Here is a 14,396-nt window from a genome sequence, read left to right as displayed (position 1 = left end):
TATAAAAATAAAACATACCATTGCCTTACATAAGATAAGTCTTCAAAGTTACTATCAATATATGAACATTCCTGGGAAATTTGGCTCACATACAGAGTTCTATAAACCGAACGTATCTAAAATTTGTTGTACCTTGCACCTGCACGGAAATATAACGGGATTTGCAGGTAAAATACATACTCTGCACCTTTCATGCGAAACACAATACCGAAGCGGTGGAATGCAAGGCAACATTGTGTTTGGGTTCGTAAAGTGTTGTGCGCACAGAATCAGTAATCGCACATGCAATAACGAAAACTTTATATTCTTTACTATTACGAGTACACCGCACATCTTCCCATGATAAAGCCACGCGTCACGGAAACACTGATGAGGAATGGAGATACACAGTACACCTGGCAGATAATTTGACCAAAACCACCCAGCCCGAAATTGCCAAGACACCCTTCCTATCCTCACCTCCCATCTGGGTTTAAAATAGGTCCACCAGACATTTTATTTTTACCTTGCGAAAGAAAAAAAATCACCTACCAAGTTTAGCATCGGTAGTGGCAAGGTATTTCTACATAATGAGGATAGTTTACATGCGATCAAAATATGCTGTGATCATTTACTTCAACATGGTGGGAGGAAAAAAAAAGACACACGAACATGGTACCTTTCATTACCTGGTCTTCCTTTCTGGTATTTTCTGTATTTTTTTTTTTTTTTTTTTTTTTTTTGTCTGAGAAAATCCTCAAATTGCGACGCGTCCTAGCAGGGTCAGACCGCTGAAATAAACTTAAAACCAGACTTTTCAAAGCTACCGTTCCCAACCACGCTCCTCCCTGACCTGGAGCTGCGGCAGGTTAACAAAGGGCAAGTCCTCACATGAATATCTTAGTCCCAGTGAACCCAGGAAGCAGAACATACCGAGAAGAATACACCCAACAGAACAAACAAAGCAGAACACGTTGAACAGAACACACTGAGCAGAACAAATTGAGCAGAACACACTGAACAGAACAAACAAAGCAGAACACGTTGAATAGAACACGCTGAGCAGAACACGCAGAGCAGAACACGCAGAGCAGAATACGCCGAGCAGAATAATTCGTCTTCTACTGAACGTTCCCAAGCGTCACAGCGCAAATACTCTCGAAGGCTCGCAGGTGAATGGTGCGTGATCGGAATTGTGTGTGTGTGTGTGTGTGTGTGTGTGTGTGTGTGTGTGTGTGTGTGTTCCATCGTAAGTAGTCAGGTTGGCTTTCCGAGGTGCCCTAGTAGTAATTCCGTGTGGTATAGAATGTGACAGCGACTTTAACTTGTCTTCCCATGCAACGGAGAACGCGACGCGGCTCTTGAGAGTACTGCAATAATGGTCAGGTCCGATTCCCGCCATGGCTCGTGCCGCACTTGCACTACGGAAACTCACAAATTCATAAATATAAGTATTGCTCACCACTATTTACTCAAGGTCGACTAACCCACTGCTTCCATCCCTTGCTTAGTCCCAGGATCAACGAACAATACAAAACAATACAAAACCTTCACAGCTCTGCATTGTCTTGATAATCTCATCAGACACTGTAAAGGTCTTGGGAGGCAGACTGCACCTGCGCCACAAGCTGAACGGACTATCACCGCCCACCGCAAACAAAAGGAATAAGACGCGCAGGAACCGTAACACTGATTAGATGATTAAATAGAGGTACATTTGGCACTGGACAAAATTTACCTCCACTATGAAGTGAAGTTCTTTTCTATTTATATCAAAGGAGGGATAAAGGATTCCTAGAGGCAATACAAAGGAAAATGACTAAGAAGATCATTAGTTATGCGTAATATCTCTTATGAAAGGAGGTTCTAGCTTTCATTTACTCTGGTCTGAGGGAAGTTCATTAAGAATGGATCTAACAGAGGTATTTAAGTGGCACAGGGAATATAATAAGAGTGATGAAGATAAGCTCCTTAGATTTAGTAATCAGGACAGGACTATGAGAAACGGTTTCAAGCTTAATGAAGTTGCTGGATTAAAAAAGAGAGAGAGAGAGAGAGAGAGAGAGAGAGAGAGAGAGAGAGAGAGAGAGAGAGAGAGAGAGAGAGAGAGAGAGTCTGGTTATAAAAAAGTGGGGGATCACTACGATAGTAGTGCTTGATAGATGTAAGTGCTTGATTAAAATGGAACTTCAAAAAAAATTATATAAGTTTACTGATACGAATATAGATATGAACGTATATTTAGCAGATATTCGCACTTGTAAAGCTGCTGGTTTCTTGTAGCATCCCTTATAATCTGATGCCCTTATAATAATTGAGAGAACCTTAAAATCTCTGAATTTTATACGTAATGTTCTTTGTTAAAATTTGCTATTTATAATGATCCTAAGGCCACGTGGGTCCCATAACGAGGCTGAAAACACTCACCTCGCATCATCACAATTTTTCTCCCGTCTTTTTCACTATTCTGGAGACATGATTATTACTTCGCATCATCACAATCTTTTCCCCCGTCCTTTCACTATTTTGAAGACGCACTTACTCGTAATTGTCTCGGAGCGGAGTAATAAAAGAAGTTAAATCTGGCCGCCTTCATTCCCTCAGGTGTCTTCTCAGCCCTATTCTCGAGGACCTCACCGGGAAACTCCTTAAGCCTCAGCCGCTTCACATTTTCTAAACATCGAATATGGAAGGAAAACTAATTTTGTCTTGAATATATGAATGATGGAAGGGCAATTATAGCACCACTATTGTTTACCTGCTGGGTGTCTGGTGGGGCTCGGGTCTTCAGCTTTCTTTCTTTTTCTTTAAGCTTTTCTTCACTTTTTATTGTCCTTCCGTAACTTTTCTTTTTCTAAGCTTTTTCTTCTCTTTTTTATTGTCCTTCTGTAAAATTACATGTTGACAGTACGTGGATTCTGCCAACTGTTAAAACTTGCTTCTAAATTAATTCTCCAATGGTTTAAACCTTTCACCTTATCCATTTAGCTTATCTTTGCTGCTACATTTCATTCTTGAAGAAATTTGTGTGCTGACAGTTAAAGGAGGTTAGTGTTACAACTGAAATCTGTCATTTATTTATTTCATTATCTATATTTTTTTCAACATAATAAATAATGAGGTTGCAGAACTGAATTTTCTACTCTTGTTTTTATATATATGCGAACAAGAAAACCAGTAGTAGTAGTAGTAGTGCAAGACAATCCTCTGAACTGAGCTAGTTTTCAAGCATTTATACAGTTTTGCTAGCGAGGAAAGACAGTGACGGGAAGACTAAAGGTGGTGGTAATGGAAAAGGTAGAGGTGGTAATGGAGGAAGAACAAAAAACGGAGGAGTATGTGGAGGTGGAGTGGAAGTGTCGCTGATGGTATAGAGTCTATAGACAGTGGATGCGATAGTGGATGCAATGCAAGAGAAAACAGTGGAAGTGGCATTGGTGGAAGAAAACACGAGATGTAGAAGTGGAAGACGGGTAAAAGTACATCAAACGAGTATCAGATAGAGAACCTGAGCCGAGTACTGCATTGGGAACCTGAGCCGAGTACCGCATAGAGAGCCGAGCCGAGTACCGCATAGAGAACCCGAGCCGAGTACCGCATTGGGAACTTGGACCGAGTACCACATTGGGAACCTGAGCCGAGTACCGCATTGGGAACCTGAGCCGAGTACCGCATAGAGAACCTGGGCCGAGTACCGCACAGAACATACGAATAGGTGTTTTTATGTATGGATTTTATATAGGGAGTCCCTCTGCTAGTGAGTCCTGAACCCTCCCGTAACTCATTTTTCCTTAACTGCTTCCCTTAAGGTGATGAATAAATAAATGAAGGTAAAAGTAAAAGAGAAAAAAAAAAAAAAAAAAAAAAAAGTCATAGCCTCGGCGATATATCAGCAAAAGTTATATGGTAAAAAAAAAATCCTGACGATAAAATAATATTGACAGAAAAAAAGTGGAGAACGGACTCAGGGATAGAAAAGACAAAGATGACAAACCGGAGACAATTTAATATACAAAAACCGAATGACGGTAGTGAAGAGAAAAAGAGTGACTTGAAGATAATAAAAAGGAAAAACCCATAAACCGGAGACAATTTAATAGACAAAAACCAAATGATGGTAGTAAAAAATAAAGAAGAGTGACGAAGATAAAAAAAGAAAAGACTACAAATCAGAGACAACTTAATACACAAAATTCAATTCATGACGGCGATAAATATAAAATAAATAAATAAATAAATAAACACTTTACTTCTCCGACAGTACATTTATATTCCAGCTTCACATCAACAGTATTGAACACACTTCCCGCACTCTGACTGCCACACTTTCAGAAACATGCGACCCAGGTGCATCCCAACACGGAAGCCCTCACAGCATCCTTATTGTCCCAGATAAAACCGGCCCTTGTCATAAAGCATTGAAACGTGTTCCTAATTGTTATGGCAACGTGGTATTAGCTGAATCACCCATCACACCGCTCATAGAAAACGGGCAGGAACACAGCTGGCATGTCACTTCTATAAATCAACTCGACAAGATCCCTACGCAGAAGAAAGGATAGCGAAGTAGAAAAGTAAGAAGAGGGAGAAAGAGAGGGAGGGAGAAAGAATCCAAGAGCTTTAAGAGAGAGATATAAAAAAAGAAGTATAAGGAAGAAGAATAGGGAGAAGGAATGGACAGAAGTGGGAGAGAGGAGAAAGAAGGGATTGAGGGATGACGAGGAAGAGCAGGAAAACGAGAGAAAGGAGAAAAGTAAAAAGGGAATCAAAGAGCTCTGAGAGAAGGATATGAAAGGCATGCATAGACAGATATGAAAGAGGAAGAAAAATAGGGAGAGGGAAGAGGGAGAAATGGGGGGAGAGAGAGAGAAGAAAGGAGAAGGATGGAAGCGTGGTAGGTGGAGGGGGAGGGAAACACATGCCTTGCAACACCACCGGAGACATCACCCCTTTAGGAATACCCGGCTAGGTAAGAAGATTTAAGGGACTACTTAAGAATCTTGCTCGGTGGGGAAAAAAATATAAAAAAAACTTCACAAATTGCCCTTTTTGACTCTAAGACGTAGACTTTTTAATCAGCCTCAAGAATAATGTTTTAAGTCATTAAGTACTTCACAGTACAGCAAACTTCCCTCGTCATATGAATATTTTGGTGGGAAGGAGTAGAGAGAGAGAGAGAGAGAGAGAGAGAGAGAGAGAGAGAGAGAGAGAGAGAGAGAGAGAGAGAGAGAGAGAGAGAGAGAGAGAGAGAGAGAGAGAGAGAGAGAGAGAGAGAGAGAGAGAGAGAGAGAGAGTGTGTGTGTGTGTGTGTGTGTGCGTGCGTGCTCACGTATACTCCTAGTACATACCATGAACTTTAAAAATAACTCGGATAATTTTTATCTTGTTTTAAACAAATTGATGCAAATGACTGCGGATATTACAGTAGAGTGAGTGTGTGTGTGTGTGTGTGTGTGTGTGTGTGTATACCGTGTCTCCTAACGCACGTGCCTGTTCTTTCGTCCCCAGCCCATGCTCTGCGAGGCCTCCTACGTGCTGCTGGAGTACGCCCGCACCGCGATGTTCATGTGGATGTTCATCGAAGGACTCTATCTACATAACAAAATTACAGGTTTGTGTCTCCTATCAAACGTGGAATAGAAATTACACAGAATTACACGTGTTTCCTATCTCACGTGTACTGAAGAAGATATACAAGTGTGCGTGTCCCACCTGTGTTACAATGGTGTGTGTGTGTGTGTGTGTGTGTGTGTGTGTGTGTGTGTGTGTGTGTGTGTGTGTGTGTGTGTGTGTGTGTGTGTGTGTGTGTGTGTGTGTGTGTCCTTCCTTTATTATAAATTTACAGGTGCATGTAGGAATGCATCCTACCTGACCTTTACATAATCATGGTCGTGTCTGTACCTGAAGGGCAGAGGTGTGGTTGTCCTTAACTTACCCTGCAAGACAGCACGTCTTTGCACCAGTAATACGTAATTTATCACAAAGTTAAGCATTTGTCCCCCAGTTTTGGATAATCAATTCAACTGTTGTCATTCTACCACCTGTTATATAATAGAGGAAAATGAGATATTTACATTGCACCAGTAGGAAGAAACGCACGTATCACGCCAGTCAGCAAGGGAAGTACACGTGGCTTAAGTATACAGTAAAGGACAGATGATGCCTGCACTAAAAATCACATAGGTTTTTGCATCAACACCGAGGATAAAAATAGGCATTTTACACGCGCGATAAAATATTCGGGTGTTTTGAGGAAAACTGTAAAAAGATAACACTGCTATCCACTGGAGTTGGGGGGGGAAGAATTCATCAATATCTAAGGCGAAACACGTTAAATATGCTAAAAATATTGCATACGTTAAAGGATACCAGACTGAAATGCTTGATATCTGAAACAACGAAAAGTAATTAAACTGAGGTACACGATTTCATAAAGAGAGCACAGAAATAACAGTAGACACACTGCAGTAATTTGACGCGGCTTTACGCAGAATACACATAATGACTTCACAGAAAGAACCAAGGAGAAGATTAACAAAACTCGTGCGCGGTAACAAACCAAAACACAACAGGATTAAAAACAAATACAAAATCAACCAAAAAAGCATTGAATACCCCAGCATGCGTCCCTGTCGACTAACATAAGGCATGATTTTGCGGAGTGTTTTGCATATCACAAAGTAAAACAGGCAATGGTCCGTAGCGGCCTTGTCTCGGGAACCAGCAATTAATTTTCCAGGTGAGGAGGTCTGGCCGCTGTGTCCTATTTCCCTGCCGAGTGACCGTGACCTGAATAACTTTGATGCAGCTCTGTCTCTCAAAAGCTCCATTCTTCCCCTTCCACATCCCCATTGCGGCTAATCTATCCCACTCCAGAAGCCACTGCTAACTACTACATTATATATTCACTTTGATGTTCCTCCCTCCCCTCCCCACCTCCACCACACCACACACTCAGCCACCATGAAGCCTTATTCTAGTTCCTTTGATTCTGCTACTCAAGAGAGATGCATCTATTCCATCATTCAAAAAGTTTCAGATATTCACCAACCTACACAGGCTTTCTCTTTTCGTCTTCCGTCCATATTTTTTACCTTCACCCATTCATCTCATTTGCCTCCCCTTGCTGTCTGCTTAGAGAATTACCTACCAGTTTACGCGTCTCTTTAGGGAGTTCTTGCTGCAACACTCCACGAATTATTATCACAGGGAATACTTCGGCCGGCGTTCTTTGTTGAGGGTATTTTAGTGCAACATTCATTTCTACCCATCCTCCCTCCGTTACTTCCCCAGCCACGCTTCGCTCCACGCCACTCTCTCTTCCTAAAAGCGTACTTTCGGTAGATTATATTTCTTTCCACTCACCGACACACCATTCCTTTCCCTTCCCTTTTATCTCACTACCGGCATCACATCCTACCATCCTTACTTGCACACTCGACTAGAATTACCAAGGGCCGCTCTCGCCGTTACCTGGCCTACCTACAACCTTAAAACCCAAATCCTATACGCTTTCCCCCTTCCTCTTCCCTCCCGCACTCTTTAACCTCGTCCTTTTCCCTTTGTTCTCCTCTCGCACTCTTTAACCTCGTCCTTTTTAACCTCGTCCGTTTTCGTTTGTTCTATCTCATTCTTATTCCTTTTTCCTTGTGTACTCTTAATTCTTGCTCTTCCTTCTACCTGTACGTACTCTAATTATCCTCTTTCCTGTTTTTGATTTCTGTACTCTCTGCTCTTTCTCTTCCTCCTTTCTATACTCTTTAATTCTCTCCCTCTTTCCTTGTATACTTTTAACTCTGCATTTTTCCTTTCCTCTTCCCCTTCCTCCTTCCTCTACTCTTTAATTCCTTTTCCTTTTTCCACGTTCACTCTTACTCTTTCTGTTCCTCCCTCCTGCACTCTCTCCTCTCCTCCTCCCGCAGTTACGGTGTTCCAGCACAAGTTCTACTACAGCGTGTACCATGCAGTGGGGTGGGGCGTTCCAGTGCTCATGACCGCCGCCTGGGCCACCGCCACCGCCATGCACTACGGGAGCTCAAGGTCAGGTGTCATGCACATGTATTCCTTCAAGTTCAGCTCGCTATCTCAGGCACATCTCAGTTCTTTCACTTGCAATTAGTATATTTTCAAATCCCAGCCCGCTTTTATTTTCTTTTTTTTTTTTTTTAGTGTTTAGTTTGATTTTATGGAAACCCTTTTTTTCACTGCGATAAACAATAATTCACAGCACTAAGACAAATGTATGAAATCTTTACATGTACGTACAACAGAGAAAGGGGTAAAAGAAGAATAGATTCGCAATTTATAGTTTGTGTAATGTTGGGAAGTAGTTGTGGAACAAGAAATTTCTCACTGTGGTTAGGGACTGAGGAAAGATGTACCAAATAGCAGTGAAAGGGATACTTGAAGTCTAAACTATATCTTATTTTTTGTTGCTTTTACCTGAAGACTTTAGTTGTTACGGTGCCACGCAAGAAATCTTTTTATCCACTTCACTTCACTTCTCTTCACTTCTCTTCACTTCTCTTCACTTCATGCATATCCCAGGCACAAGTGACTTTTGGTTTATACGTTCTTTTCTTTTTCTTCTTATTTACACGAATTCGGTTTAACACTAACTTGAAATATATTAAATTTAATTGAATTTACAAGTAGGTTTCAGCTTACCACGATCCAGCATGACCGTTCATTCGCACTGCACACTGACGAATATTAAAGGATTATTCTCCAGTTTTTTTTTTTTTTTTTTTTTTTTGGTGTGTGTGCAGATTTTTATTGTTTTACCTCTTATATCCAAAGTTAGGATTGATAAACAAGGATAAACTGTAGGGATTAGTATCAATCACTCACTATATACGTAAACACAAACAAATCAGCTCAATTTAACAGGTCAAATACCCTAACCTCCCTACTTTTTTTTTTTATTATTTTAACACGATTTCTGTAATGAAGTCCCTACATATCGTGCAAACCAAGAGTTACATACATTATATTACGTCCCATTTCCTCCGGTTATTTATACGTTGCCTTGTGTAGTGATCTTTCTCTTTCACTATGGTTTTCTTTCTCTTCTATCGCTTATCTCTCTCTCTCTCTCTCTCTCTCTCTCTCTCTCTCTCTCTCTCTCTCTCTCTCTCTCTCTCTCTCTCTCTCTCTCTCTCTCTCTCTGAAGTGACTATATGTTATCTTCCTTTTTTTTCAACAAGTTTTTCTTCTGCTTCTGTTACTTACGAAATGTTATAAGGAGTATGATCAACTTTCATTATCATGCCTCCTCCTCCTCAAATATCATCTATAGTACATGTTGTGAGAGCGATGGTGTCTTCTTCCCTTCTATTATTATTTCCTTACACACAGTGAGTGCCGTGGCTGTTCTCATGTATCTGTATACAAGTAAAATAAGTAACACACAATACCTGGACTCCCATTGTAACTTGCCCGGGGAATCTAATTCACATTTTCAGATTTGCGCACCATTTTCACAGCATACAGGAATACGTGAGGATTTTTTTTTACATTTATGAGCAGAGTTATTACGGTCAGGGAGCAAAAAAAAGGGTAAATCTTAACCAGGACATAATTTTAACGTCATTTTTAACCCTAATGCTTTCAATTATTCGCGCGGATGGTAATGAAATGTTGAGAGTGACAAGGCTCGTCCACTTACGGGGAGGTAAGTTTGCTCATCATTAACGAAGCACGAGTGGGGTGAGTGCAGGTGCGTACAGACAGGTGTGACTGGTGTGTTTCCTTACAGGTGTTGGTGGGGGTACAACTTTACTTCCTACTTCTGGATTCTGGAAGGCCCGCGATTCTCCGTCATATCGGTAAGTGTATGTGTGTGTGTGTGTGTGTGTGTGTGTGTGTGTGTGTGTGTGTGTGTGTGTGTGTGTGTGTGTGTGTGTGTAAATGAACTCTCACTCTCACTCGTACTCTCTCACGAGAAAAAAAAAAAAAAGAGGAATAAAAAAGTTCAGACACGCCACATCATAACTAGGCTCTCCTTTTCATAATCCCAGTTACCACCACCACCACCACTACCACCACAGTCACACCAATCTATTATTTCCACTACATTATCCACACCTCCCTGCCTCATCCATCGCCAGCAACACAATAACAGACCCTTAATCTTGACCAGTTATTATTACTTACTGCCTTTACCTCCGTATCTCCCTTACAATGGTCATCTTATAACCCTAATTCCCTTTCTTTACTATTTTTTTTTCCTTTCTCTCACTTTCGACTCCCGTTTTTCTTCTTTTCTTCTCCCCCTAACATTCTCTCTCTCTCTCTCTCTCTCTCTCTCTCTCTCTCTCTCTCTCTCTCTCTCTCTCTCTCTCTCTCTCTCTCTCTCTCTCTCTCTCTCTCTCTCTCTCTCTCTATCCCTCCCTACTGCTTCGTCTTCAGGTAGCTAATTATTACTAATATAGAAGAATGATATAAAATAATTTTATATATATCTTTTTACCTGGCAGTGAAAAGTTGAACTGTCAATACCTTGGACTGTCAATAAATACCTAATGTGGAGAGAGAGAGAGAGAGAGAGAGAGAGAGAGAGAGAGAGAGAGAGAGAGAGAGAGAGAGAGAGAGAGAGAGAGAGAGAGAGAGAGAGAGAGAGAGAGAGAGAGAGAGAGAGAGAGAGAGAGAGAGAGAGAGAGAGAGAGAGAGAGAGAGAGAGAGAGAGAGAGAGAGAGAGAGAGGGGGTGGGCGTCCGACAGACAGGCAGAAACAGATACAGACAGACAGACAAGAGGAGGCAGAAACGAAGATTGACAGACAAATAGAGAGACAAAGTAAGTGACTGACTGTCTGATACACATACACACACACACACACACACACACACACACACACGACACAGATCTAAGTGAAGAAACAAACATAAAAGATAAAAACATAATAAAAAAATAAAAATGGAGCGACAGATGAAGGAAGCGAGAGAAGGGGTTTTATTGGAAAAGCTGAGAAAAAGAGACGAGACGGAAGGAAGGTGGAAATAAAGATAGAATTGAAAGGATGTGGGTCTGATGAAAAAGACGCAGCCATGAAAATAGAAAAGAGTAACTTGTGAGAAAAATGGAAGGGAACTAAAGCAAAAACCCACGATTTAAAGAAAACATAGATACATACACACGAGGACACTGACTGACTAATTGACTGACTGACTGACTGACTGACTAGACTGACCAAAATACATATAAAGACGAGCGTAACAATATGATAACTGAAAAAAGACGAAAATCAACAATACATGCAACAGGAGGAAAGGTGGATAATCCATACAAAAGAGGATAAATACAGACGATGACGGTTGGAGGGAAGGAGGGAAAATAAATAAAAAAAAAAAATCAAACGATGTAAAAACTATAGAACGAACGAAGCGATAAAGTGAACAAATAAAACGGAATAAGACGGAAAATAGTAAAAAGATACACACAGATCCTCTAACCTTGCTTTCTGCCACCTTGCTCTATAAGAATCCTATAAAACACGCCGCACCGTCTCTCTTCCATGTAATTATGCGTATTACCGTAGTTCTTGCTGGTGTCACGGCCAACACACACTCTAAAAAGCACCTGAAATACATTGAATTATAACAAGAGATAATAACAAACAACTTCATCCCAGTTTACACCCTTAAAAAAAACTTACAGCACAAAACAGTGACATCAGATACCATTCTTCTTAACCCTTTCACTGTTAATTGACAAGTCTTTCCTTAATTACTAGCCTCGTCGAATCCATCTCCATCTCCACCTCCAGACATTGCAAAATCTATTCTTTCTTATTCCCTCCTTGATTGTAAAAGCGTACAAAGATTCCATGCATTGCTTTTAGTGTTGTGAATTGTTGCATATCGCAGGGAAAAAGTTAAAATCTCTAACTTATAACTCACAATCAAAGGAGGTACTCAATCCAACTTACTGGCCAGATACTCAATGAACTCATGACCCAAACCTTTAACACTAGGCATCGTCTCACGCGTAACCACATCCCAACTTGACACAAGAAAATAAGGGAAGTTTAAGAAGTCATCATGCTGCAGCTCTTGTAATAAACAAACCTACCCATTTCCACTTCCCAGAAACTGAATGAATTTGCAACCCTATGCTTCAACACCAGGCATCATCTCACAGGTAATCTCACCCCAGCATCCTCTACTTTGACCGCCTTGCTCCCTCCGTCAGAGCTATGATGAAGGCTACAGGAGACGTTAGTAATTAATAAGACCATCGTGTATTCCTTGTGATGTGCAGGTGAGCGGTGATGACGCACTACATCAGAGCTACATGTCCTCAACCACCACGACACCAACGCAACACCACACAAAATACGAAAAAGGCACAACACTCCACATCACCTTAAGAAAAAATCACAGCACACATCACCTTACGATAAAAAAAAGAAAAAAAAATGCAGTACTACTCATCAATTCAGAAAAAAAACAGCACTACACAAACTTATGAAAAAAAAAAACGAAGTTACGAAAAAAAAAACATCACTACACATTTTACGAAACATCACACCATACATCAACTTACGAAAAACAAAAGATTAAATACATACACACACACACACACACACACACACACACACACACACACAATCAAATTACGATAAAACACACCAAGCATTAACTTATGAAAAGGAAACAGTGTATGCTTTGCTCCGCCCGTCACATCGGTAATCAGGCTTAAAGCAATTAATTAGTCGTGAAATAATCGGAACCTCGAGGAAAACAATGACATCCATCACACTCACTTGACATACACAGATTATAAGCTCCAGTTTAATCATTTACATTCTGAGTGACATTTTATCATAATGAAAAAACGCTCTCACAAATATTGTATGCCTTTTTGCAATCTCTCTCTCTCTCTCTCTCTCTCTCTCTCTCTCTCTCTCTCTCTCTCTCTCTCTCTCTCTCTCTCTCTCTCTCTCTCTCTCTCTCTCTCTCTCTCTCTCTCTCTCTCTCTCTCTCTCTCAAAACTCCTGAACATAACATACCTGGCAGTTAAATTAAATGGAGAATGCTGCCACTGTCACGCAAACGCATCATGTTACATATACTCGGTAAAACACTGGCCATATACTTGTGTCTTGGATGTAACTGGGCAATTTTAAAGATTTCGTATTCCGTCGCCATGATTTGACATTGCCACTCTTATCAGAGTGGCAATGTTTGATTCTGTCTATTCATCCACTTCGCTAATTTTATATTCATTCACCTGTTGATTAATGGCTTGAGTATTATTTTATACGATGTTTATTTTTGCTCAGATTCACATACTTCCTGTTATAGTCTTATCCTACAAACTACTACTAGTAGTAGTAGTAGTAGTAGTAGTAGTAGCAACAATAATGATAATAATAATAATAATAATAATAATAATAAAATAATAATAACAATGATAATAACAAATAATAATAATAACAACAAAACAATGATAAAAACACAACAACAACCGCATGATGTTATTTCCGTGTCATGTGGGGAGTAAAATGTGAATTGACAATAAGTAACTTCATCTGCTCCCTTCTAACAGATACACACACACACACACACACACACACACACACACACGTACGTGGACAGAAAATTAACGAACAAATGCACCACCGTTCTCACCAAGCTTCCCCACCTGCTGCATGAGGCGTGGTGGGACGTTGACATTAGACTCGTAGATGTAAACTGGTTCACTGACTGACTGATTGGCTGAGGAAGTGAGCTGATACTTGAAAGGTAACGACAGTCCGCGCTGGCAGACAGAGTAAATATGATCCATGAGAAACACAGATATTGCAAGAAAAAGAACGTTTGTAAGTTAGGCTTGTTGGCGTGTTGCGAACGTCTAGGTGAAATGTAGCAATAGGAATGCTGGTCGCTGGATATGGCAGCCAAAACAAGTTGGGTCTGAGGAGTTGTGCGTGTCGTATTTCTATACAATCTGTACCTATCATGTATAAAAAACATAAGCCCCAAAGACTGTTACTCCCTCTCATCAACACGAATCCCAAGCATTCGTCTTACATGTACCTTTATTGAATTAACCTCTCCCTCCAAGCCAATAAAGAAATTCGATTTAATTACGCAGTGTTTGCTCAGTTCCTCACTGCATCACCACTAACAGCGCCACCGCAGCCGCTGCAGCTGCCGCCGGTGACGGTGCCGGTGCCGCCGGTGCCGCAGCCGCAGTCGCCGTCACCACCACCACCGAGTAATCAGCAAGTATTCCCAGCTTGCGCCAGAGTCGTAACTTTGTGCCGGCCTCATTTCCCGCGGCAATAATTATTTTTACAATCTTCGCTGTCTCTTGAGGTGATACAGTAACGGATTTTCTGCCGACGCTCCGCGTTTCCTTAATGGAACTGCACTGTTTGGTGTTAACACACGAGATCTTCACAATCTGCTT

The 14,396-nt window shown here is 40.9% G+C and overlaps 1 protein-coding gene across 1 annotated transcript in view; it reads left to right on the top strand.

Moving 5' to 3' along the window:
- LOC135115006 (PDF receptor-like) overlaps positions 1-14,396 on the top strand; it is a 204,804-nt gene that overhangs the window by 160,663 nt on the left and 29,745 nt on the right. The window contains 3 exon segments of the mRNA XM_064031418.1: positions 5,488-5,590; positions 7,902-8,019; positions 9,737-9,806. Coding sequence (XP_063887488.1) covers positions 5,488-5,590; positions 7,902-8,019; positions 9,737-9,806 — 291 coding nt within the window.

The sequence above is a fragment of the Scylla paramamosain genome, chromosome 28, assembly GCF_035594125.1.
Source record: "Scylla paramamosain isolate STU-SP2022 chromosome 28, ASM3559412v1, whole genome shotgun sequence".
In the NCBI taxonomy this organism is placed as follows: Eukaryota; Metazoa; Arthropoda; class Malacostraca; order Decapoda; family Portunidae; genus Scylla; species Scylla paramamosain.
The sequence above is the reverse complement of the archived record's forward strand: the minus strand, read 5'-3'. Positions and strand labels throughout refer to the sequence as shown.